The 26,903-nt window shown below is 52.5% G+C and overlaps 1 protein-coding gene across 1 annotated transcript in view; it reads right to left on the reverse strand.

The window, feature by feature from the left end:
• PTPRS (protein tyrosine phosphatase receptor type S) overlaps positions 1-26,903 on the reverse strand; it is a 90,576-nt gene that overhangs the window by 41,980 nt on the left and 21,693 nt on the right. Inside the window, exons 4-6 of the mRNA XM_066336258.1 lie at positions 21,862-22,050; positions 12,427-12,537; positions 47-316 (exon numbers count right to left, since the gene is read on the reverse strand). Coding sequence (XP_066192355.1) covers positions 47-316; positions 12,427-12,537; positions 21,862-22,050 — 570 coding nt within the window. The remainder of the gene's footprint in view (positions 1-46; positions 317-12,426; positions 12,538-21,861; positions 22,051-26,903) is intronic.

Consider the following 26,903-nt stretch of genomic DNA (forward strand, 5'->3'; position numbering starts at 1 on the left):
GTGCCCCCTCCCACACGTGCAGCTACAGCCCGCTCCCATCCCTTACATTTCACCGTGATCTGGGCCACGGCCTCGATGACCCCCAGGCTGGACATGGCCACGCAGGTGTAGTTGGCCGAGTCCTTGACGTCCGTGAGCTCCAGCACGTTCCTGCCCACGGGCATGTCATCCTCGGGCGTCAGGTCCTCCGCTCCCTGCATCCACTTCACGTAGGGCATGGGAGAGCCCACGGCCACGCAGGTGATGTTGACGTTGCCCCCGGGCATGATTTCATGGCTGACAGGGAGGATGGAGAAGCGAGGGGCCACACGGCGAACTGTGGACGAGACGCACAGAGGTAACAAAAAAACAAAACGGAAAAAACCAAAACAAACGAACGAACAAAAAAAAAAACAAACCAAAAAAACAAACCAAAACCAAAACCAAAAAAAAAAAAGAAAGAAAAAGAAAGGAGAAAAAGAAAAAAGAATAAAAGATAATTTAAATACAGATGGGGTTTGTCATCATTTATTTTCTTCCTTCATTAAAAACGAAACAAAAAACCAAAGAAATTAAAAAATCGAAAACCAAAAACCAAAAAAATAAACTCCAAATAAATTTGTACTTCACAAACAATATATAGAATATAGACATAAAAGCGATATTTCATAGCAACAGGGTTCCATTGATCAAGATTAGACCCATCACAGCACAGATAAATACACAAAAATTTATTAGCAATTTCTCATCTTTACTGGCAAGAGCTGGCATGGCGAGCGCCCAAACTTCTCCTCGGCGGCCGCTGGGGCCCCCAGCTCCCCGCTCCACACCCCGGGCACCTGCTCCTCCCTGTCCCAGTGGGGTCTGAGCCCGGGTCCCCTTCTCCCGAGGGACAGCCACCACCAGCCGGCGGGGTCCCCTCCGGAGAGGGGCCCTCTCCCACCCGGGGCTGCTGCACGGGTGGGCTGGGCCGGGAGAAGCTTGGGATGGAGATGGAAACTTCTCAACGTTTTGCCTTGTTGGACCCAGAGAATTCAACAAAGAGAGAAGTGTCGCATCCCCCGATTCCAGACGCTCCACTTGAGGGGCGAAAGGCAAAAAAAGGATAAACGAGGGAGGAGAGGGAGCCCCCGGAGTGGGACAGAATTTAGTTGGTGTCTGCATGTGAGAAGCGTCCAGGGGAACACAGTCCCCCTGGAGCGAGAGAGAGTGTGGAAAAGATGAGAAACTCTAATGAAATTTTTGTGGTTTTCGGGTATAGAAACCCTAACGAAGCCTCTTTAAGATCTGACACGGTTCCATCGATAGATGCAGCTCTCAGAGTCACAAACATCATGCAAAATAGGTAAAAAAGAGAGAGAGAGAGAGAGAGAAAGAGAGAAGGAGAGAGGAAAATGCAGAGAAATATAATTTCTGGGCGGCAGCAAATGCCCACATGGATACTGGATAGAAAGTGAGCGACAGAGAAAGGAAGGAAGACCAGGAGAAGGAGAACAAGAGGGGAAGGGAGAAAGAAGAGAGAGAGAGAGGGAGGGGAGGGGGAAACCCACTTTAATGCTGCATACTTTTTCTAGCTGATGTGACTCAATGTGGTGGCTCACATTGTCACATCTCAGCCCTGGCGGAATAATAAATAGAATAGAATTAATAAGAAAAACAAGGTAATGAAACTTTTAACGTTGAGAAAACAGTGACATGTTCTGTGCATCTCCTTAGCAGAGAGGTGGATGCAGCTTCCAGACCTTACACAGGAAGAACATGGACGCAAAGGGGAGGCTGTGGTTTCCTTGGCTCCATTTTCTGAGCTGCCTGGAGGGATGCTGGGGGCCCTTCCTTGGGGAGACGCAGGGAAATGGACAAAGGAGAACGTGTGTGGATCAGCGAGGGCCCAGGGAGGGGCTGAGGGCAGGATCTCATCCCACAAGAAAGACAAAAGGATGCAGGACCTGGGGGAAATGCAGGAACTGCAGCAGGAGTGCAGGACTCCTCCAGCTTCAGGGGCAGCCATGCAGGAACTGCCACAGGCAGCGTGGGCCAAGGGGCAGGAGGCTCTGGGGGGCTGAGAACTCCCTGTTCCTGCTGTCTGTTCCCAGGTAACCTCGGCACAACCTCTCCAAAGCTTGGTGCCACTGCCTCATGCCAAAGCACAGCAGAACTGAGCCTGTCACTGTCCCTCCCAGTGCCTTCAGATGTCCCCTGGAACTGCCTTGGGGCTTGCCAGATTTTCCTTCCAGCTTTGTGGATCTTTTCCACGGGGAAGGGCAGTTCCAGGAGAGAAAGAGGCTGTCTGCTGTTTAGTGGGGCTTTGGCAAACAAAAGCCACCTGCAGCCCCTGCATCGTCCTGCAGGGTGACAAGGGACATTGTCACAGCGAGCTCTGCTCTCCTCACCGGGCTGCCAGAGCCTTTTCTGTGGGATCCAGTAGCCAGGAAGCAGCACTGGGAGGCAAGGAAGAGATTTCCAGCTCGGTGGCAGAGGGGCATTCCTGCATGCACGGATTTGCAGAGAGCACGGGGAGCATGCCCTCAGCTGGGACAAGGATGGGGATGGGGAGGGAGGGGAAACTCACCTGCCCACTGACACTAGGAGAGCATTTGCTACCTGCAGAAAGGTGTAGGGAGGCACCACGGCGTTTGTTCCACCTCAGGCAACCTGCTCCTTGCTCCTGCCACTATGGTGAACACCCAGCCCTGACCACGAGGGTACATCCCTGTTCCCTGCTCCATCCTGCTTCCCACTGCTTCCAGAGGTACCACACTGCAGAAAATGGAGCCAGGTGGAAACCACACCTGTCACAGTCTGAGACAAGATGGAGAGAACTCGGAAAGAAACAAGTGGGGTCAACATGCAGACAGATCTGGGGTGGGGATGACTCTTCTCGGGGGGGCTGGTGGCCTTCTGGAGAGGGGAGGCAAGGTGGGAAAGGTGAGGAGGAATGGGGAGACACATCCGGACAAGATCCGGTCAGCAAACAGCATCAACAGCAACAAACAACGGCAGGTGGGATGCAAACACTGAGTTGTCATGGGAACAGAACAAGACAATTAATCCAAACCGAAGCTAATCGCAAAGAAATGAAACCCAACTGAAAGAGAAAGGGAAAAAAATAAAAACCAACCAAAACAAAGAAAAGAAAAAGAAAGAACAAACCAGAATTTAATAACTGAAAAGCATCATCTGATGTAGGGCGGAGTGCTGAGAATCGGAGTCTGAAGGGAACCGACTGTTCCTGGCTCTGGTTTTGGGCAGGGAAGGAGAAATCCACTCACAAAACACAAGCTCAGGGGCTGCTCAGAACACGTTCCCAAAAAAGTGCAGAGCAGCCCTGCCCTCCTCCTGACAGCTCCCAGGGGTGCAGCTCAGCCCTGGGGTCTCAGGGATCTTTCTCTGGGCTGGTTTAATGGCATTTGTCACCCTCCAAGGGAAGCACCAGCACCTCTGGGTGCCAGCCCTCAGCACCGTTCCACAAGGAGGGAGAATTTGGATTAGGGCTGACATGAGCCCGAAACAGGCAGCAGCACGTCCCTGGTGCATCCTGGTTTCAAAAAACTGGACTCTCCTGTGTGCACAGATATACCAACATCCACACACTGATCTAGGATGGGAAAAGAACTCCAGTTAAATGTTGGGGACCTCAGAAAGTCCCCTGGATACAGCCCTGCGATGGCTCAGGGCTCTGATAACCACAGTGGGCACAGGGTTCATCTCTGGCTACCCAGAGCCATCAGGCTGCCGTTTACTTTAATTGCTACAACATTTTCATTTGGCTGGAGACAGGGAATTAGTCAAGCTGAGAATTTCTGGGTCAGCCTTTAGGTCAAGGCCCAGGAGGAGGAGAGCTGTGGTGGAAAGGAAGCTGGAGACAGGATCAAGACCGATTTCAGCCCTGGGTCCAGCTCCACAGCAGCTGAAGGAGAGGAATTTGACAAGAAAAAAAATTCGGGTGAAGAGATCCCTTCCATTTTTGCTACCCAACACTTTGAAAGGATCAGGAAGAACAAAACTCCCTCTCTGGAAAGGAAACATTGGGATGGGGCAGTCAGGGCTCTGCTCTATAAACACTTGTCTAATAACACTTTTCCCAGTTCCTGGTACAAGAAGGACCCTCCCTGAGTTCCAGGGGTGTTTGGTTTCCAGGACAGCTTTGCCAGACCCTGCATGCGGACACGGATGTGCATGCTCCATGTGCAACAGCTCCCCACAGACACACACAAGCAGGCACACACAAACAGACATTGTCCATGGCCAAAAAACTCTCAGGAGCTTTTTTTCAAACAAGGATACAGCTTGTTACAGATAGAAACAGATTCCAGGACTGGAGCTGGATGTTTGGGATGCAATTAGATTATTTCAGTGCAGAGAAGCCATTTCAAAGGCACAGGAAAATTTCTTAAGTGCAGTTAGTTATGAGTCTGTTTAATTGCTGGATAAGCATTTCACACTGCAAGTCTGCACCCCAAATTGTGCTGTTTTTTAGAAGCAGAACAGATCCATAACTTTTCACACCCTTGGGAAGCCAATTGGTTTTGTTGCTGCTCACGGAGGCAGAGGTTGACCCAGTTTGTGTTCTGTGAGTGGCATTTTTGGCTTTTTTGGTCCCAATCAGCACAGGCTCAGGTTCCCCACCACCACTCAGGGTCCACAAGGCGAGAGGTGTTTTTGCAAGATTTACAGACCTGATGGGGAGAGACACTGGGAGATCCAGGGTTGACTTTTGCAACACCAGAATCCTTCCTTAAAATGTGTTCCCATGATGCTGCTAATGAGAGAAACCTGAGGACCCACCAGTTTGTGCTGAGGAACCCCAGAGCTGCTCTTTTAAAGCCCCTTCCAGATTATCTCAGAGAGAAAAAACGTTGGAGGAGGAGCGAGGTGGGGAAAGGAGAATGTCCTGGACAAGAACATGTCACTTCAAACCCCGATTCACATTAAACCAACTCAAAGAGAAACGCATCTTATACCTTAAAGAAGAAATCAATCGAAAAAGGAAACGAAAGAAAGTGAAGTGACTGGTTGAAAGCACCAAACAAAACCAAATGGTATTAAACATTTTGACACTCAGCAAGCTGCTGCTCCAAATGAGGTGAGAAGGCGGACATTATTGGCCATTTTGGGGAGACAGGAGTCATTCCGTCTTGCTCCAAAATGAGGAGGGGTAGGGGAAAGGGTGCCAAAATAATGTGCAGCCTCTACATTATTAGTGAAGCTTAGATTACACCTGTCCTCCCCTCCCAAAGGTGGTGTGTCCCTGCCCTGCGTGTCCGTGCAGCCGCCTCTGCCTCCTCCCTGCCCCGTCCCCACTCCAGGCTCGTCCCCTGGGCGAGACCTCGTCGGGCTTTGGATTTCCGACCTCTGCCCCTCCACAGGACCAGAAGCTTCCCTCCTCCTGCCCATCTCCTTCCTCATTTCCTTCGCAGCAAATAAAATAAATGCGTAAATAGGTAGATAAATAAAGAATGAGACCGAGGCTTGGATTTGGTCTGGAGGAAATCCATTACCTTCCCAATAATTGTTACTTTGCACTTAAAAAGCCACATTAGCTGAGCGACAGGCTGGCTGAACATCTCTGGTCTTTTGCAATTTTCTTTTTCTGTTGCTTTTTACAGGATTGAACAGAAAAGAATCAGAATCCAATCGTTTCTCAAGCAGCTCTGTAATTTTAAACACAGACTTGACTGTTCTAGTTTTTGTTATTTTAATTTGACAAGGTGTAATCTAATTTTTCCCCTAAAACAAAGAGAACAGCGATGCAAAAGGTGTAAGAGACACAGGCAGGCAGAGATTTCGAGATCAGTACAGCACAGTGTTCCTGCAAAGTGCCCTCTATAGAGAGATAGTCATGTATATACATAGATATATACAGAGTTTCGATTTTTTTTTGGTTGTTTTTTTTTGGGGGGTGGCTTTTTTGTATCCATTTCCATTTCCTGATACCCTTGAGAAATCCTTCTGCAGAAACACAGTGAAGTTTTTGTTTGCTTTGTTTGGTTTGGAACTAGAATTTCAGAGCTGAGGACACCCCAAACATGGACAGGGCGCTCCCCCACCCACAGAAGTGCTAAAATAACCCTTAAAAATCATCCCAGAACTCTCCATCCCTCAATTTTAGCACCTGGGAACTGGGCACTGCAGAGGCAGCTGTACAACCCAGTGGTGGTTCTGCCTCCCTCCTTCTCCATTAAAGAATTTATCAATCTAGTCTAAAAAGGTATTAAAATTCCTACAGTTTAAAATACCAGTGACTGTTTTGACCTTGTGGCTATTTGTTAAATCTCTAGTGCATGTGGAGTTATTTCCTTCAACCTCTAAATGGGGACTGAGAGGGAAAAGCTCAGCAATGGCTCCACCTGGAACCGACCAGCAGCTCTGGTCTGATGGTCAAATTACTCATGTGCCAAACTTAACGCAGGCTACGGGCTAAATTATTGCCTAAATTAGTCATATTTTGATCTATTTTGAAGCTTTATTTCCTGAGGTGCTCGGCACACTATCCCTGCTCTTTCTGTGGGTTTAGTTTAATTGATTTCCACTAGTTCAGCTCTTACATGTTTTGCCCTGGCCTGGTTTCAGCTTTGGTCTCTCAATGAGCTGAGGTTTTCCAGAGAGCCTTGGGAGCCGCTGGGAATGTTCTCAGCAGGGCCTGGGCTGCACAACCTGGCTGGGGTGACACAGCTTGTGCTGATGGTGACACTCAGCAAAGGCGGGCACTGGGCTGCTTTAAATGCCTGCTGAGCCATTTACAGCTCCCTGGGCTGAGAAAGAGCAGAGCCACAAGAGGCTGGAGGATGGAGCAGGAAGGATTATCCCTGCAGCATCCCAACTGCTGCCTTTTATACCTCCCAACAGGGCCCCACTGGGTGAAAAAGGGGCAAATTCTTAATTCTGCTAAATTCAACCACGACAGCGTCTGTGGCAGCAGCAGCAGCTCTGCACACTCGGGGGACTGAAGCACAGATCCTCCCTCCTAACCCTGGGGACACGGAGGAGCACAGGGACACGAGTGACACAGCACCAGGGCTCCAGCCCAGCCAGCAGCAGCATTTTGGGGTCAAACCTGGGCAAGCCAGGTGGCTGCTTGCAGCCTCCCAAATTAAAGAGGAGAGCTGCAAAGGGCTCCATTTCCAGGGGGAAACAGCTCTGGCCACAGGTCCTGGCTGGGGGGACACAGGTCTGGGTGAAGGGACACAGGTCCTGGCTGGGGAACACAGGTCCTGGCTCCTGGCTGAGGGGACACAGGTCCTGGCTGGGGGCCACAGGTCCTGGCTGGGGGACACAGGTCCTGGCTCCTGGCTGGGGGGACACGTGCCCTCACTGGGGTAAGGGCTGAGCCCCCGGGTGGTCCCTGGTTACAGACAAAATCACCACAGAGTGCTTTGGGATGGAGGGACCTTAAAGCCCTTCCAGTGGCAGCCCTGCCATGGCAGGGACCCCTCCCACTGCCCCAGGCTGCTCCAAGCCCTGTCCAGCCTGGCCCTGGACACAGCCAGGGAAGGGGCAGCCTCTCAACCACCACCATGGGCAGACATCTCTTGGTTTGCAGGATTTTGAATCCATCCTTTCCTGCAATCACTATGGGCCACATGTCTGATGGCATTTGTGTCCCCAGGGATCCAGAGAAGCATGCAAGGAGACTTTAGGAAGCCAGGTGAGCTGTGTGGCTCCCATGAAAACCAGGATCCCCACCAAGGTGCTGATCTCCCCTAGAAGTGCACCTCTCCTTTCACTGACCACAGGTGAACCCTGGACAGGTTCAGGCTCAGCCTGAACCACCTCACACCTGCGCTGCTGGCAGAGTCCCCTCACCTGCTCCTGGCCTGCTTTTGTGGTCTCCAGAAAGATGCTTCTGCCCCTGACCTTGGGCAGCCCCTGTCACACTGCTATTTGGGACCACGGCATGATCTGACCTGTAAAAACACACGAGGCAAACCCTTCACCAATAATTACAGGACCATGCCCATGGTTTGGGCTGGAAGGACCTTAAAGCCCATCCTGTTCTCACAGGACACTTTCCACTAGACCAGGGTCAGAGACAGTAACTTCAGCAAACCAACAACCTCTTCTAGCCAGGTATCAACTCTCTATTTCCTCACCCAGTGTCATTCCAGCCTATCATGATTTCATCCCATTTAGCTTTAGTTTAGCATTGCTGGTATCATTATCATTATTATTATTTTTATTGGCTCTTGAGGAAGAGTTTAATCCTCAAGCCTTCTCAGATCACAAGAGATTCTTAGCAGCAGCAGTGCAGTTTGGCCATGTTAGAAATACTTTATAAAAGAGAAAATAAACAAATAAAAAATAATGGTGTATAAATCCCTTTTTAATTGCACCTTAATCCTGAAACTCAAACTCCTAGTCATGAAGGAAAATCCTGCAATTAGGAGTGATTATTACCTTTTAGTCCTAGGCAGGAGGGAGGTGAGATGGGAAAACCTCGTTTCAAATGCTATTCTTCTTTTTTTTTAATAGAACAAGCAGGTTTTGAGTATTTTTTTTCCTTTAAAAAGAGCCTTGGGACTGGGGGCTGTTTTTTGGCTATTGTTGGCATCCAAGTCAGAAGAGCCAGAGCTGGTCTCTTCCCAGAGGACTCTCAAGAGCGCAGCATTTGGGAGGGGTACCCTGGTTCCTGTGGGGAGGGGGGAGACTCGGAAGGGGAGGGGAGAGTACCAGCACTGAGGGTCCGAGCACTGAAATCTCAGCATTTTAAGAAAAAAGAGAAGGACAGACAGAGAGAAAGAGAGAGAGAGAGAAAGAGAGAGACAGATAACTGTGTCAATACTGCACCGGATTTCTCAAAAAAAATCACACAGCTTTAATACCTGTGCCCTAGGAAAGCCACTCCTTTGGCAGCTGATTGAGGTGAGGACTGAGGGGCAGAGGAAAGGCATTCCCGGGGGAAGGGCTGGCATTCGGCTCTGCACAGGGAAGCACCAAGCACCAGCGGCAGCACTGACACAGCGCAGCCCCGCGCACTCTCCCATGCGCCTCGCCCGCCCGGGCGCACACATGGGAGGCAACGGGAGCTTCTGGGGGAAAACCAGGGACGTGAGAAGAGGGAAAAGAGGCATTTCTCAGCTCCAGTCTCACCGGCCAGATTGCTGGTTGCTGTTTTGCAATAGCTGCAGCTGCCAGATGTGCCCCAGCACTGTTCCAGTGCCCGCACAGCTGCATCTCTCGGGAAGGAGCCTCTGCCCCGTGCCTGGCCGGGCTTCGAGGCGCCTGCAGCAAAGGACAAATCCCGGGAAGGGAGTGGGACAACGGGGACGGGCAGAGCCAGGAGGCAGCTGCCCGGCTGCCCTTCCTCCCGGCACGGGCAGGACGAGGTGTCAGCTCCTCCGGGGATGGTGCCAGGCTGTGCCCGGGGCTGTGCCCACGGGCTCCCCGGGCACTCGTGGGATTTGGGCACAGCAGGAGCTCTGTCAGTGCCACGCTGGGCTGAGAGCCCCCGCTCCTGGCGTCACTGGAGGGAACTGGGCAGTGGGCAGTGGGCAGCTCCCATGGCTGGGGAGCCCCCGGAGCAGGGTCAGGGCTTTTCTTTGTGTGCAGGAGGCGGAACAAGAGGCACACCTCAAGAAATGAATAAGCAATAACGTGACCCAGGGTCTGCTCTGGCCCTTGGAATGATCCCCTGGGTTCTCACCATCTTTTCCACTTCCCAGATCCCTCCCTCCCCCGAAACAAAGGCTTGTCCCAAATAGCAGGGCTTCCATGGACAGGCGTTAGAGCTGTGTGACTCCTTTCCTCCTGGAGGGATTGAGGAGTTCAGTTACCACCGGGTGGGCAGGAACACTGGCTTCTCACAATGCGTTTGGAATAAACTACAGCACAGCATAACCAATCAAAACAGAAACAGGAAATCAAGAGAAAGCAAAAAACCCAACAGAACCAAAAATTTGGAAAGTAAGAATAAATCCACTTCAAAGAAACCAGAATTGTATAACGAAAAGAAACGATACATATTTATATATCGAAAAAATAATTCATAATTAATTTAAAAAGTGGCATGCAAAGAAGATTGTTACATTCTCCTATCATGCATCAGGCCCAATGTCCAAACGGCAAGGTAACCATGACGACAAAAAAGTGCAAGAACTCAGCAACATTACCAAAGGATGCATAGAGAGGCCCACAATGCAACTCAACTCATCTCCGTGAGACCCGGGAACGCGCGGGTCTCGCTCATCTTAAAGATTTCTTGCTTTTTCTCTTTTTCATTTTTTAAATTTTTTTTTCATTTTTTTTTTCTCTTACGAATGTAAAAATGTGGGTAAAGAAAGTAAAAAAGAAAAAAACCACACCAACCTTCTCGTAGCTCTGAGGGATGTTAAGGGGGTTTGATGCGGAACACAATGACATGAGGAGAAGAGAAAAATAGGGGAAACACAGAGAGAGTAAAAAAAGGCCTTCTCAAGGCTGTCAGCTGCAAATTGATTGATTTTTTTTTTCTCTTAACCAAAATAAAAAGAAAGGAAAAAAAAAAAAAAAGAAATGAAGATAGTAACGACCCTCTTTCCTGCCTTCCTGACGCTCCCCCTCCCATCCCTCTCAGCCCCACCACGCTCCGCAGGGAGAGATCCTGGCCCAGAATCTGCCCCCGGGGGGTGCTGAGCCCAGGCAGGATTCTCCCTCCCTGCAGTCCTTGTGCTCCTCGGAGAAGGGCAGCGGAGCAGCCCCAGGGAGCAGCCCCCCCAGCCCCAACCCAGCCCTGCTCGCTCTGCCTCCACCATGGGACTGAGTAAGGAAAAAAAGAAATAATTAGGAGAAGGAAAAGAAAAGCAAAACCAAACCAAACCATTTCCTTGCAATGTTCAAACTTACAACTCCTATCCCAGGTGGTCTATAGAGACAAGCATGTTATGGGAGAAACAAGTCAATTGGAAACACAAGAGTGCTCGAGACTCTTTCAAAACAAAAACAAAAACAAAAATAAAAAAAAGGGGGAAGAAAAATGTGCATGAACTCTCCCTCCCACCAAAGCAAATCCATTTCAGAGATTTGTTACCTTTCCACGATATTAACACACAAGAAACAAGGAATTAAACAGCATGAAAAACACCCAAACCACAGGCCGAGCTGGCACACGCTGCTCTCCGCACTGTCAGTGCTGGTTTGCAGGCAGCCCCAGGTGCACAGGGGCTAAGTGGGCTCTAGGAACAGCAATGTCACCTGGAGCCCCTCATCCAGGGGTGGAGACAACCCCGGCTTACAACCTTTGTCTCCTGGGCAGTTTCCGAGTGGCCAGAAAAGTAGAGGAAATTTATAAACAAAACAATAATGAAAAATCCCCACATTTTTCCTGTTTCTTTTCTTTTTAGTTTTTTTTTTTTCTTTTTTTCAAGAACCCAAACCATTCCAGCTAAGCTGTCTGCAATGGATTCAGCCCTGAATTAGTATCAGATCCAGATTTATGTTCCCCAAAGCAGAATTTCGGGGCCCAGGCGACAGGGCAAATTTCAAACGCAATTTTCCAGCTGGCCACAAAAGGCTATTTAAAAATTTAGCTTGGAAACATTAAATTATTAAAAGCCTTCTCTCCATGTGCATGTGATTTAGTGAGCGTGAGACACGAGAGAGAGAGAAAGAGAGAGAGAAAGGAGTGCACACAGGAGCATGGCTCTGCATTGGACTGCAGATTAACGTGAGTGTAGGTGGGAGGCGCCTCCTCTGTCGATGGGATGGAAATGGGAACAGTTTGCTGGGATGTAACTTTTCTTTTTTCCTCCCAACGGTATTTGAATTTTTTTTTTTTTTTTTTTTTTTTTTTTTTTTTTTTTTTTTTTAACCGAGAAGGACCAGCCCTGCTCTCTCATTACCAAGAGGGCTTTTGCTGTGGAAAGACGTTAAACCAAAGCTACACACAAAATGTTACAGCTCAGAGAGGTTAAAATAAGAGGAAGCGGAGAGGCTCTTGGCCCACGGGGTGGAGACAAGGGGGAGCCCATCTCTGTTCCCTCCTGCGGGGTGACGGGGCTGTCACTGGGCCGGGACGGCTGCTGCTGTCCCCAGCCCTGTGCCCAAGGGGACACGTTACTGCCGGCACGGGGAGAAGCGGCCGGGGCTGGGGGCAGCCGTGAGGATGCTGGAGGGATGCAGGACACCGAGCTCCTGCCCAGGGCAGAGAGGGTCCTGCTCTCACAGCCGCAGGAGCGGAGCCACCCCGCTGCCAGAGGGAGGGATGCTGCAGAGAGCAGGGATGCTGGCAGAGAGAAGGGATGCTGGCAGAGAGAAGGATGCTGCCAGAGAGAGGGATGCTTCGGGAGAACGGGGAATTGCGGCCTCTCTGAGGCACAGGGATTCACTCCCCGGGGGCTCCGACCCGGCCCGTTTTGGGGTTCCCTGGCGGCTCCCGGCCGTGCCGTGTGTCGGGGTGCCCTGCTGGGCAGGGGGGCTCCGGGGGGCTCCGGGAGGAGGGTGAGTGCCAGTGAGCCGCTGTTGTGAGCTCCCTACCTCTCACGTAAAGGTTAGCGGGGGACGAGTAGCGCACCCCGGCGCTGTTGCTGGCCACGCACTCGTACTTGCCCTGGTCCGTCTCCTCGCTGCTCTCGATCTGCAGCCCACCTGTGAGGGGACAAGAGACGGCAGCACAGACACACGGTCACGGCTGTGCCGGCTCGGGGGACAGGCCCGCAGCCGCCCCGGCGTCCCGCCGCCTCCCGCCGCCTCCCGCCGCCTCCCGCCGGCCGCGCACCGCGGGCCCGGTCACTCCATCGCTCGGGGCCCGGTCACTCGGGGCCCGGTCACTCGGTCACTCGGGGCCCGGTCACTCGGAGCCCGGTCACTCGGAGCCCGGTCACTCGGAGCCCGGTCACTCGATCACTCGGGGTCCGGTCACTCGGGGTCCGGTCACTCGGAGCCCGGTCACTCGGAGCCCGGTCACTCGGAGCCCGCTATGCCCCGGGCTCCGCCCGCCTTCGGGAGCACATCTCATCCCCCCGCTGCTGCTCTTTGTCCCGGGCTCATCAGCAAAAGCAGCGAGATTCGTGGCTTCTGCAATGCAGGCGTTCTGCACCAGAACTCCCGAAATCAGCCTCAATAATCCATATTACTGCGATCCCCAGAAATCCATCAGCAGGCAGTTGACTTTCCCTCGCTCAATTTGAAGCGGTGACCATAAAAGTGAGAGGCTTTGTCACCCACTGCCTGGGGAATTTCTATCACTGCTGCCTTTGTTTTGTGCCCAATACCTGCTCCTCAGGAAGCCTACTGGAGATAAGAGCCCCCGTGAAAAGCACCTTAGTGATAGTAAATATTCCTCAGGGAAAACCCTGTAAATACTGCATTGGAACTTCAAAATTGCCTGCATGGTTTACATCATCTGGGCCGAAAGGATTAAGGTTTTTCTTAAACTTGTATATTATTGCAGACTACAAGAATATACCCAGAGCCCAAACTAAAGATTCCTGTCAGCAAATATGCAGAGAGATGCAGCATGGAACTACATGGAAGAAAATTGCCTCATTTACCTCAGAAGGCTTCATCCCCGCAAAACTCCAGTTAAAATACATACTACATAAATAATTCAACAGGCTCTCAAATGTTTTATGTATTAGGAGTACATGATTATACTACAGATATGGACAGAGCTCACATGTGGTAAGATCCTTAACTCCCATCTCTGGAAAAAAACCCCACCTAAATATGAAAACCAAACAATTCCAGCCCAGTGTAATAGTATTGATAAAATCTTAAGTGAGAGGAGTGCAAATGAGATCATTGTTGGTTGCAGATACAGCCTTTTCAGGAAGGAAAAAGCCGTGTGCTCACAGAGGACACAGAGCTCACGTTCCTCTGCGTGTGCGTGGGGCTGGAGAGGATTTGGGACAGCTCTGGGGTGTCAGTGCCATTCCCCACAGCATCCCCTGTGCCTGGGAGCTCCCAAAGGCAGAACAGAGGGAATTAAACCCCAAAAAACCTCCACCCGGGCCAGTAAACCAAACAGAATCCATTCCGAAAGGATCTGCGGCTATTTCAGCGCAACAAGAGTTAAAACCCAAAGTGGCTGGAGCTCCCCACTAAGCACCCAGCTGAGCGTATTTCATATGGAATTACAGCTCCAGCTCTGCTGCTGGAGAGCTCCACTTGGGTGGAAACTGGCTGGTGAGTTTTCCCAGAAACTGCTGTTAATTTGGACAAATCTGTAGGTTGTTTCCACTGGTTCCAGATCCACTTTCTGTGCTGCTCATGAGCATCACTGGTGTGAGCGTACCCCGGGGAGATGAAGCCCCACTCCAGAGTGGGAAGGGAACCAAGGACTGCAGTGGGCAGCTTTCCCTGGGGAACGGGGACTCATCCCTCCCTGCCTGCCCACTCCTCACCCCTGCGGACAGGGCAGTGGCAGGAATGAGGCTGCAGAGAGGGTGAGGAGTGTTCAGCACTTGTCAGGAGCCAACTGAGACGATGTGTGAAAACGTAAATCTCACCTACGGCACCTCCTGTTGCTTTTACCAGCAGAGAATTATGGAATTTTAAATGTGGCAGTGGAGAAAAAAAATCAAAGCAGGGTCTTCCAAGGGGTGCACACCCAATTCCTCCTCAATTTCAGCTTGAGGTCGGTTTTTGACTCCATTAAAGAGACAGTGCAGAAGCTACTTACCATGGATCTTTCCCAGAGAAACCTAAGGGTAAGAGAGTGGAAAGAGGCTCTGGAGCCAAACAAATGAGGACGCTGAGATGGTAAGTGCTGGGGATCTGCCTGAGCAAAGGACTGCAAAACTCTCATCACCATCAGCAGCTCTTTGCACCAATCAAGAGAAAGTCCTAAGTATTTACCAAGCCTTGATAGCATTTAATGCTCGAGATAAACTTCAGTCCTTCATAGTCCTGGAGAGATTAGCTCTTAAAACTCTGCCATAAATCTGAGGCAGCGCAGCCGGAGACATTATTAGAATAACAGTATCAGTATTACCAAGTGCACCCAGCAAACAAAAAAGGACATTATAACCATAGATAAAATAAAGACAGGTATAAAAAAGAAATATCCAGAGGTGAAGCAGGACAAGGAAACATAACAACAACACGAATCTGTATTGAGCACGGGGCAATGAAACGGGATCTGTGTGGAGAGAAGTGTTTGGAGAGTGGGTGAGTGAGTGAGCTGGGGGTGTCTTACCTCGGATCGGTGTACCTTCTGCAAAGAAAACAAAGAAAATGAGTGAAATGACTGCAAAACCCCAAACACCTGCACTGCCCGTGGGAAAAGGACCTGAGTCAAGGAAGACAGTTCCCAGTAGGAAACTTGTTGGTCTAGCTCATCTTACATTGCAGGACACTGGAGAGGGCTTGGGGTACTTTAGGTGGGGTGTCCTTTTAAGCAGCCCAATGCTGTTTGCAGAGCCTCTGCGGCTCTTGGCTTCAGAAGGCTCCAGACTGGCTCCAGTTTGTTGTGGAAATGCAAGGAACCCCCTCGGGCTCTGAGCTAACATCACTGTTTGCTACTCACTGAGCACAGGATGGTCCCAGTGCTGGGGACAGGGTTGGCATCAGGGCTGGGAGAGGGACACACGGGCATCCTGCACCACGTTAATCTGCAGGTTTGATCCCACCTTGGCCAGCAAATCCCCAGCTCCAAACTTCTGCTCTTGGCACAGATGTGTGAGGAGTTCAGTGCATGTCCTGCTCAGGACCTGTGGCCATCCCTCAGGGCTCTGCACAGGGGCTGAGGCAGGTCTGGCCATGGAGAGGTGCCTGGTACCTCCTGCTCGGCTCGGGAGCCCCCCGACAGCAGCCAGGAGGGGCTGTGTGGGGAGCGGAGCCCTGCTGCCCTTGCCTGCCTCTCCCTTGGGCTGTTTTATCCCGAGCCCCTCCTGCTGTCGGTGCCCAGCCTCGGGCAGGGCTCCCAGGTGGGAGGGAGAGACAGTCAGGGGTAAAACAACCCCATCTGACCTCCTGAGGCTGCAACCAAACCATCTTCCTTTGAAAACACGGCAGGTCCTTTTGCTCACAGTGGCATTCAAAGCTTATCAAAGAAGGGGGTTTAGTTGCTGGGTTTTTACCCCAATCCTGAGAACAGGGCAGATCCCGCAGTGCCAGGAATTGCCTCTCCCTAGGGAGAGATGTACGAGCTCCTCTGCAACGGTGACACTGCTGCCACCCTGCAGCACTCCCAGCCAGGGCACATTAAATGACAAATACCAGCCTCTCAGCCTCTCCCCTGGGGAGGAACAGCAGAGTTATGATCCTGCTTTACACACGGGGAAACTGAGGCAGAGGTGAAGCAACTTGCCCAAGGTCACGGAGGGAAGACTGTGGCAGAGGCAAGAACAGGAGTCAAAGCCTCCTCCGTGCCAATCTTCTGCCTTAATCACCAAAAAACCCTTCCCTCCTTATCCTTCAGCCCTGCTCATCCTTCTGCTGCGGTTCAATCCTCCATTCTCAGGATAGAAGGTAAAAATACAGAGATACTAATTAGAGTTCACCTCTATTTTTCAAAGGAGCTAAAGGAACAGAGGCATTATAGTGTTAGGGATTAGACTCTAGTTAGACTCAGCTTCTAGTTATGAGGTTAGGTTATTAGCTAGAGAAGAGTTAGCATCTAGTTAGGGTTAGGAACTAGCTAAGGTTAATGAAGCAGGTTGTTAGCTCTCAGGACAAAGGTTGGAGAGACAGCGCTTGGAAGAGGTGGGGGAGCGTGGACTTGGGCAGACCCCCACCCAGGAGGTGGCAGGAAGGTTTAAAAAGCAAGAGAGAGAGAGAGAAAGCAGCAAAAGGTTATAGATCAATTCAGTGGAAATAAAAACAGCCTCTGATACGTCCTTCTGTCTCAAAACTGGAGTGAAAATCTGCCATCTGTGGCACCAATATGGAACAAGGCTAATGGGAAGAGGGTAGAGGAGGGGAAGAGATCCCAGCATCACCCGTGGCTCAAAAGCTTCTCTGGTCTTGGCTAAGCCTGGCAGTTTCCTGCAAAAGTTCACTCTAATTGATGGCAGAAACATGCTGGAAGTTAGAGCTGTGCAAGCCCAGACACAATATCAGAGTCACCTCTCGTGTCACTGCAGGTTTGTCACTGCCTGCTCCCCTGAGCACCAGCCCCGGCCCTGGGAAGGGGCTGCCAGCAGCTCTGGGGACAGCCCGGCCTGGGGACAGGCTCTGGGGGAGCAGGCAGTGCCACCCTGGGCTGCCAGCTCTACCTGGGGCACACGGGAGGGGCAGCTTTGGGACCCACAGCAGAATTTGAGTCACATGAGCCCCAGCAGCACTTTGGGTGGGGGCACAGACACAGATGGGAGATTTTCACTGTGGGAGTTTCACATCTAACCAGCTCCATGGCCAGCACAGGGGCAGCAGGAGGGGGCTGGAGGAGGATGTCCCCTCCATTAATTACTCTGAGGGGCTCTGACAGGTCCTGGAGGGTTTGCTACGGGGTCGTGGGGGTGCAGGGGAGGCACCTGCAGTCAATACCTGGCTTTCCTGGGGTCCTGTACAGGGAGTGGGCATGAGGCTGCCAGGGTCTAGGGCACAGTGAGGGCAGCAGCTCTGCAGGACGCAGCAGGAAGAGCTCCCACTGGATGCTGACTTTAGGGTGAAAAGCCGGTTCTGAGATGCTACGTGCAGACTTTTCACAGTGCCTCTCACAGGCTCCCTGCATCTCCAGATCTCTCTATTTAGGGCAAATTCTGAGGCTGCCTGAGCCCAGATGGCCAGCCCCGGGTTTAGCAGCAGAGGCAAAAGGCAGCTTAAACCCCTTGCCTCTGGATGCTGAAGGGCCAGGATGGTGGCAGGCAGTTCCCTGGGCAGGTGTCCCCCCGTGTCCCCGAGGCCAGGCTCTGCTCTCCACCAGCGCTGCCCCTGGCTCCCCACAAGCTGCCCACGGATCCCCGGAGCCCGGGGAAGGGGAGAGGAGGACGAGCCACCATTGCCGTGACAATGACAGAGAACACATCCCCGCCTTCTGCCGGGCCACGTGTGGGAACGTGTGTGTGTGAGCTGCTCTCCCAGGGCTGGGCAGAGCCACTCCTCGGGGTCTCTGCAGGGCTGGGGCTGGCACCTGCACAGCCAGCCAAGGGCACCCGGCCCTGCGGGGACAGGGACACTGACTGCAGCTCTGGGGACGGGTCCCGGGGCTCTTCCCTTCCCCACATGTCCTGCCATCCACAGCTTCAGTTTGGAAATGCTGCAGCCCCAGTTCTCCCTCCTCCAAATGCCAACGGCCCCGTTAGATGTGAAACTCCACGACCTCCTGCAGGTGTGAACACAATTATCACAGTTCCAGGGCACAAGCTATTGTGTAATTGGGGAATTCCAGGACAACTGTTGCTAAGATACCAAAAAAAAAATCTATCCAATGTTAGGAGGTTCATATTTAGCTGTTATCTCTTTTTATACAGATAAATTAATTAGAATTATTATTACTATTTTTTTTTTTTTGTAGCCTGCAATACCCCTGCAGAAATTCATTTAGAGGGCAGAACATCCCTACTGAAGGAGTTAGTAGAAGAAATGCAGAGCATGCCTCTCAAGAAGCTGTTACAAAGGAATTAGTTTAAAGGGCAAGGGTTAAAAATCTGCACATTAGCAGGTTTGGGGTTTTTTGGTTTGATTTAAAATTTTTTTTAATTGAACGAACTTACCAAAGGTCTCTGAATGTTAAATAAAAGGTGAAAAAAAAAGAAAAGAAAAGCTTGTTATAGCCAGTTATTTAGAAAACAGAAGACACACACAAGACACAAAAGGTTTTAGTGTTTGAGTGCTGAGGAAGGTGGCTGAAGGCTGCCTCCCGTGTCCCCCCTAGATGGCAGCTGAGCAGAGGGCATTGGCTTTGCCTGCTGCTTCACGTGTCCCAAGATACACAGAAATATCCATCTGCCAAGGCCACTGAACTCCTGTCCAGCCTGGATCTCTGAGATGTTCCCGATGTCTGAGGGGAAGAGGAGCCCAGACAGAGCTTCTCCCCATTCTCCTCTGGCTGACAACTGAGCTGTGCACTCGGCCCAAAGCCCCGAGCACTGAAAGATTTCCAAATCTGCAAATTTCTTTTTCTGCTTGGAAATTTCATCTGGAAGGGGAAGCAGAAACATGCGACGGAGAAAAGCCACTGTGGTTAATGATGTATCACCCGTGCCTTGATTAGAGTGAAGACCCACATTCCAAATGGCTTCCTGGGATGATGGGAATATAATGACCGTGGTCTCAGAGGACTGTTTGTATTTTTGTATTGGCAGCCAAAGGTTCAGGTTTAACACAAATGAGAACCAAACCCGGGCCCAGAACCGATCTCGCTGAGCTCCTCGTCTGACATTTCACTTGTTCCTTTTAATGAGCTCCTTGTGTATTTGCCACTAACTCAGGTATTGATAAAGACTCAGTTCTGAACAGCCCCTGTCCTGCAGCAGCACGGCTGTTATCCTGCTGGCCCATGTCCAGGGGGAATCTGGGTGTCTGTCCTGCCCTGCTGCTCCCTCAGCCTGGCCCAGGCTGGGGCCACACACAGCTCAGGCTCCAGAGGGAACTAAATCCCAGACAGCTCTGGGTGGGAAGGACCCTTAAATCCCACCCAGTGCCATGGCAGGGACACCTCTCCCTGTCCCAGGGTGATCCCAGCCCTGTCCAGCTCATTCCTGGGCACTGCCAGGATCAGGGGCAGCCACAGCTGCTCTGGGCACCTCTGCCAGGGCCTGCCCACCCTGCCAGGGAGGATTTCTTCCTAAATCTTGCTAAATGTGTTGGCACAAAGTGCAGTTGTGATTCAGCTGCAGAGGTTCCTGAGGGTCTGTCCCAGAGCCCTGGGTGTCACTGGGCTGGAGTCCCACTGGGGACTGGTGGGTGAAAGACCCTGAAGAGCATCAGCAGACTCCTGGAGCACGCCCCTGCCCTGATGGGTGCTGGTGCCACCCCGCTGGCAGCAGAGTTTCTTTTCTGGAAAGATGAATTTATGAAATTAAGATCTGACTTTAGCAGCTGGAACAGCAGCTCACCTCACAAAGCCTCACTCGGATCTGCCTTGACTCCCTTTCCACAGACACAAGTGCTGTACACAATAACAACCCGAATGGTAATATTTGCACTTCTGCAGGCCTTGCAGTGCAGGACATGCAAGGTTTGGAAGGCCATGAAAGCAGATGAAACTGGAGAGCTGAGAAGTCCTGACTGCCCAAGGATCTGCGCTCCCTGACACACAGGCAAGACTTGTGCTCTGAACACAACAGGGATGCTTCAGGGTTTCACCAGTTTACTAATTTAAAGCAGCTGTAAATGAGATTAAATCTCAGCAGGTATCTTCTATTTATCAGGAGGGTCAAGGGTTCACTCTGAGGTTAATAAATTCACTGGAATAAAAAGGCAGCACTCAGGTGGCTTCAAGGAAAGCACCAGATCAAACTGAGCTAAAGAGTAAAGGCATTCTAGCAAGATGATGAATGTATTAAAAATAATCTGCCTGTGCATTACTCACACTTCAGATCACGGTCACAGAGCATGATACAATTCTAGTTTACCTCTCATTATTTATGCTGAGCGATTTTTTTTATTTGCATTTGCCTCAGCTGTTATGATAAAACAGGGAGGTCAATCTCATCTGCGTTCATGGGATTCAACAAGCCATTCTAATTCAACAAAGCAGTTTAAAGATCTGTTTGTAGCTTTGCTTCACTGAGCAAGGAGACATTTGTGCAGGTGTGGAAGAGCTACACTGAACTGGAGCTGTGCTGAAGCTTTTCCACCAGCGGCCCACAGAACTAAAATCTTTTATGTGGAATCTTTACCAAACCAAGCAAGAGAAAAACCAGGTGTTTCCATGCCCTGCTGTCCAGATCCAGCAGGACAGAGTCAGAACTGATTTCTCCAGGGCCAGCAGAGTTCTGGGCAGGAGCACTTGGTTATCACTTTACTGAAGAACTTGTGAAAGGTCTGACACGAACAAATCGACTCCAGTTGCCTCACCAAAGCCTCTGCTTTCCCCTCTGCTGACCACAATGCCTTTCTTTTGCCAAAGAATACTTAGAAATGAACCATGGACACCTTTCCTCTAGGCTGGGTCAAAGCAGTCAGCCCCAGCAGTTTGTGAAAAGGATTATTTCTTGGGTTAGTTTTTGTCAAAAGGTGGAACTCACAAAACTTGTTTCATTTTTGCAGCTATCAATGGAAGTGTTCTATCAGTAGTACTCAAAAATAAATCCACCTATGCCCTCCTTGCACACACTCCTCACACAGAGAACTGGCAGATTTAACAAGTACAAAAACAGCTCCTGAAACGTGAATATTAAGAGACGTCACGTTGCCACACACACAAAACAGCAAACAGAAAACAAACAAGAGAGACAGATGGACAAGCAGATGGGGAAAGATGGAAAACTGACAAGAGCCACGGAGCTGGGGTACAGCTGTTGGCGGAGATGGGCTCCAGGGGCAGAGGCACCCAGGGGTCACTCGGGAACATTCCCAAGGCTCTCCAGCGATGGCTGCAGGGACGTGGGGCTGGGGGCTCCCTGCCAGAGCTGCTCTTCAACACCACCTTTGAGAGGCTCCGTCTGCGTCCTCGTGTTTGACAGCCAGAGGCTCCTGAGCCACGGGCCCTCCACCAGGTGTGTGTGGCCCCAAAGCCGTGTCTGCCAGAGCGGGTCTTTGTTCCTTTGCTGTTGTTGCTCTGAGGAGCAAACCCTCAGCCCCCAGCCCTGGAGATTCCCCTGAGCTCAAGATGATCCAGGGAACTTGTCTGGACAGGCAGCAGCCTCCCTGCTGTCATTCCATGCCACCTGGGCAGCAGAGAGGACCAGGAGGGCTCAAAGTGGGAACTCCAGCCGCTCTTGGTGTAAAACCCAAACCACTCAAACACCCCAACCCGCAGCAGCGGGGCCCGGATCTCTGAGCCCTCTCCTCTGCTTCAGGCCCCTCTGCAGCCTCCTCCCGCCTCTATTTGCTCGCAGCTCCCCCAGGCCCAGCCCCTACCTGATCTCAGCTGCTTTATCCTGCCGTTGCTGGCGCTGGGGTCCACGGGCAGGAAATCCTTGAACCAGGTGATCTCGGGGTCGGGGTTCCCGCTGGCGGCGCAGAGCATCGTGGCCGTCCGCGTCCGCTCCACCACCTTCAGCTGCGGCCCCATGTCGATGTTGGGGAAGCCGGGGGGTAACTGGTCCTCTGGGGGTGCAGAACAAAGGGACGGGCTTCAGCAGCTGCCAGGGCTCCGTGGGACACCCCAAGGGAAGCACCTGGCAGACACCGCCCCGTGCCAGGCAAGCTCAAACACCGCGCGCTCCAGGACGGAAAACGTGTGACAGGGTAGGATTCACCAGCTTGTCCATTTGGGGTGGCCATTGCAATGTCCCACAAGATTCTGCAGTGAAATGCAATCTTTTAAAACGCTTTGGGGAATAGCAGAATAGAATTAGAGGATCACTAAGGTTGGAAAAGGCCTCTCAGATCCCCCACCTGCCCGCTAAACCACGTCCTCAAGTGCCACATGAACTCATTTTCTGAACACACCCAGGGATGGTGACTCCACCAGGCAGTCTGCTCCATCTCTATTCACTCTTTCAGTGAAAACATTTTTCCTGATATCCAACCTGAACAATTTGGAGGGAGTTGAGGCCACTTCCCCTTGTGCTGTCACCTGTTACCTGGGAGCAGAGACCAGCCCACATCTGGCTTCACCCTCCTGTCCGGGGCTGCAGGGGGTCAGAAGGTTCCTCCTGAGGCCCCTTTTCCTCCAGGCTGAGCCCCCAGCTCGCCCTCCTGCTCCCACAGGCTGTCAGAGTCTCTCCAGGTGCAGCAGGGAAGCTGTGCCAGGTTGGGGCTGCTTTGCAGAGCAGAGGCTGTGCAGGGATTCCTGCACTGCCAGACCCCTCTGAGCAGTCACAGGGCTCATCTTCCCCCTCCAAAGCTCACTGCACAAAGCTCACTGCACAAGAGAAACGACGGAAGAACCCACGTGGGAAGGGCTGTCAAAGACTCTGGGACTGGGAGAGGGAATTCTCCTCCTCCAGCTGCAGTGACCAGAGGGGACACACACACAACAGCAACACGCCAAGTGCTGTCAGCCAGGGCGTGAGTTTTGGATTTATTATTCCTGAGTGCCGCTGCCCTCCAAGAACAGTGGCACCAGCACCCAGCAGAGAGGCTCAGCTGAGCTCCTCTCAGAGCTGCTTTTGCCTTCACTAATGAGGGTGAGGAGGGCAGTGCCAACGAGGCTGACTAATTGCTGGTAACTCCTACAAACCCCAGATACATCTGACACAGCCCCTCGCTCCCGTGGGATGGGGAGAGTGTCTCCTGCTGGCTGCCAGGCTCAGGAACGGGCCATTTCCCCCCAGAAGGGGTTTGGGAAGGAGGATTCCAGCAGCAGGGTGAGACTGGGGAGGGATCCTCTGTCATCTCCAACGAGCCGTGGCAGGGAATCACAGCCTTGGGAGTCTGTGCCATGGAATCCATCCCAAAAGCAGGTGAGGGAACAGAAGGGAAATAATGCAGGGAATTAAAAAAAGGTGGGATTCTTAAAAAATGAACATCCATCACAAGCAGCCCCCCACTGACCCGACAGGAGCTCTCAGAGAGGCACTGAGATGGGACTGGCCTTGGCTGGGAACCATCCTGCCAGGCACAAACACACCCAGAGCTCCTTTCCTAAGGCTGGCACATGATGGAAACGGAGGAGTGGAGCCAAATACAAACGGCAGAACCCAGAGACAGAGGGACAAGGGACAAACCCAGTGGCCTTGCTGTGGTGGGTGCCTGTTCACAGAATCCCAGAATGGTTTGGGCTGGAAGGGACCTTAATCTCACCCAGTGCCACCCCTGCCATGGCAGGGACACCTCCCACTGCCCCAGCCCCAGCGTCCGACCTCTAAACCAGGATTTTGTACCGTAAATCAGAACTGTTCTCACGTACCTTTAACTAGGGACTGACCCAGCCCTCTGAGCACCCTGGGCTGTGCTGGGGCACTGCAGGACCCCCAACCCGTGTGTCCCTGCAGGACCCTCAACCCGTGTGTCCCTGCAGGACCCCAAACCGTGTGTCCCTGCAGGACCCCAGCCCGTGTGTCCCTGCAGGACCCCCAACCCGTGTGTCCCTGCAGGACCCCAGCCCGTGTGTCCCTGCAGGACCCCCAACCCGTGTGTCCCTGCAGGACCCCAAAGCCGTGTGTGTCCCCGCAGGACCCCAAACCGTGTGTCCCTGCAGGACCCTCAACCCGTGTGTCCCTGCAGGACCCCAACCCGTGTGTCCCTGCAGGACCCCAAACCGTGTGTCCCCGCAGGACCCCAGCCCGTGTGTCCCTACAGGACCCCAAACCGTGTGTCCCTATAGGACCCCCAGCCCGTGTGTCCCTACAGGACCCCCAGCCCGTGTGTCCCTGCAGGACCCCAGCCCGTGTGTGTCCCTGCAGGACCACAAACCGTGTGTCCCTGCAGGACCCCCCAAACCGTGTGTCCCTGCAGGACCCCGGCCCGTGTGTCCCGCAGCCCCCGGGGCGGTGTCAGCCAGCGCAGGGGCTCAGGGAATGGCTGCGCTGTGCAGAGCTTTCAGCCAGCCTTTAGTGGCCCTTCCTCCGTCCCCTCCTCTCCCGCACCGTGCGAGGCTGAGGCTGGAGCCGCATTGGCTGCAGATGACATCACTTTGATCGGCTTTTCTCCTTTTCTCCTGTCCCCGCTGCCGCTGCACCTGCCCGCAGCCCGCAGCGCTGCCCCTCCTCCGGCAGGGAGTGCACGGCACAGGGACGGCGGGTGTGTGCACACGTGTGTCAGTGTGCGTGTGTGTGTGTCAGTGTGTGCACTCGTGTGTCAGTGTGTGTGTATCAGTGTGTGTGTGTGCACACGCGTGTCGGTGTGTGTGTGTGTCAGTGTGTGTGTGAGTGTGTGTGTGTGAGTGTGTGCACACGCGTGTCGGTGTGTGTGTTGGTGTGTGTGCGCACACGCGTGTGTCAGCGAGTGCCGGGGGAGGCCGGCTACAAGCACTATTGCCGAGTGGTTCTAATTAAACAAAAATGTTAATCTTGCAGCACGGCGTGCAGAATTCCTGTGGGTTTAATGAAAACAGCCGCGAGCAGAGACGAGCTCGGGGGTGAGGCTCAGCCCTGAACACCCCGAACACCCCGAACACCGCGGGTCCCTCTGAACACCCCGAACACCGCGGGTCCCCCTGAACACCGCGGGTCCCTCTGAACACCCCGAACACCCCGAACAGCGCGGGCCGCTCCCGCTGCAGCGCTCCCGTTCCCCTCCCGCCCGGGCAGTGACAGTGCCGCAGCCCCTCGGGCTCCCGGGGACAATGCCAACCTCCCCGCAGTCCCCACGGGACAGGCGCTGCCACCCTGCCCGAACACCCCCAGACCTGCCCCCGAGGAAACGAGGGGCGCTTCGGGTGCTGAATTCTCCTTCTGCAAGCAGCTCAGGCGACCGCAGAACAAAAGCACCAGGCACAAGCTGGAGATGCTTCAAGGGCACATCTGGGCAGCTGCTGCTGCTGGAATCGTGCTGCCTTTTCCCGAGGTGCAGCTGCCGCATGAAAGGCACATCCCAACACCTTGTTCACCCCTGGCTCGGAGCCAGCTCCTCACGGCCCCCAGGCTGCGGAATCACCTCAGGGCCCCGCTGAGCAGCGCAGGGTGAGGAAGAACAGGGGAGGAGGATGCCGAGAGAGGAGCACTGGAGCTGTCGTTCCTAATCAATCCCGCCCAGGGACGCGTTCTGTGCCCAGGGATGTGCCTGGACCCAGCTCAGGCTGCCACACACAGCCAGGGTCCCCAGCCCCAGGCAGGGGACAGGGCTGCTCTGTCCCCCTGTCACTCTGGAAGGTGGCAGCCCTGGGTTTAGCTAATTAGCTGAGCTGGAAATGAGGATGATTAAGGAAGATAAAGCGGGTGTTGCTGCTGCTCTTTCTCCCGCAGGGTGTACACAGTTGTTTAATAATTGAGAGGAGGAGGGTGTGAGCGTGAGCAGACGTGCCATGGAGTCGGAGCAGAAAGCCAAGAGGATGCTCTGAAGGGAAGAGGAGGAGGGATTTTTCACTCTCCTCTGGAGCCTGGCCTGACTGTCCTCATTCAGGGTAGAAGAAGCAAGAGCACAGAGCAGCTCGAGTGACCCAAGTTTCAATCAGGAATAAAAATCAAAATCCAGCACTCCTGAAGCCACCCCTGTTCCTTTCACGATGTGTATGACCCCTCGGGCTGCCCTGTCCCCACGTGTCCTGGCTCCACGTGCCTTGTGAAATCACATCACCGAGTTATTTGCACCCCTGTGTCTGTACCTGGGTCTCAGTTCCCTGTCCCTGCGCAGCCAAAGACAATTTCCATGCCGGGAGGAGTCTCAGCGATGTGCTCTGTCTGTGGACTCCATTTCTTTGGAGCTGAAAGTTTCACCGTGAGAACAGTAACAGCCTAACAATGTTGTTAAGATTTGTGGGCCCACAGGCAGTAAAGGCACCCTTAGACAGGAGTGCTGCACCCAAACCAGGGCAGGTAATGCCTGTGTTCCCTCCACTAACACGTCCCCACATACCCTCTGTCCACAGGCATCTCAGTTAAAATTACTTTGATGTTATTCAGAAGCTACAGAATTAATCTGCTGTCAATGTCACCCAATTTTCAGGTCACTACAAGAAAAGCAAAACAAGTCAAGTTTGAAGAAATTTGCCAGGAATTTTCCAAATGGCAAGGTAACATTTCAGAGGGGGCAGCTTTCCTCTCCCATGTGCTCCCCTGGGAATCTCTGCTCAGCATCCAGAGCTGCTTCTTGTTTACCTTTCGTGATTTAAAGCCAACGATTACAAAAAACCCCCAACAAACCAGAGGGATCTTGCTAGAACTTTACACGTTCCCACACCAGATGTGCTCCTGGAGTAGGAAATGTGTGAGGGAGATTTCAGGCTGGAATTGTTAAAGAAATGTCTGAACATTTCACGAAAGGAACCCAAGAGGGAATCACCAGAAGCTGTGACATCTGTCCCTGGCAGCCCCAGTGACAGCCCAGGAGGGAGCCCCACAGAGCTGAGGTGTCCC

This window comes from Sylvia atricapilla, chromosome 26, assembly GCF_009819655.1.
Source record: "Sylvia atricapilla isolate bSylAtr1 chromosome 26, bSylAtr1.pri, whole genome shotgun sequence".
NCBI lineage: Eukaryota > Metazoa > Chordata > Aves > Passeriformes > Sylviidae > Sylvia > Sylvia atricapilla.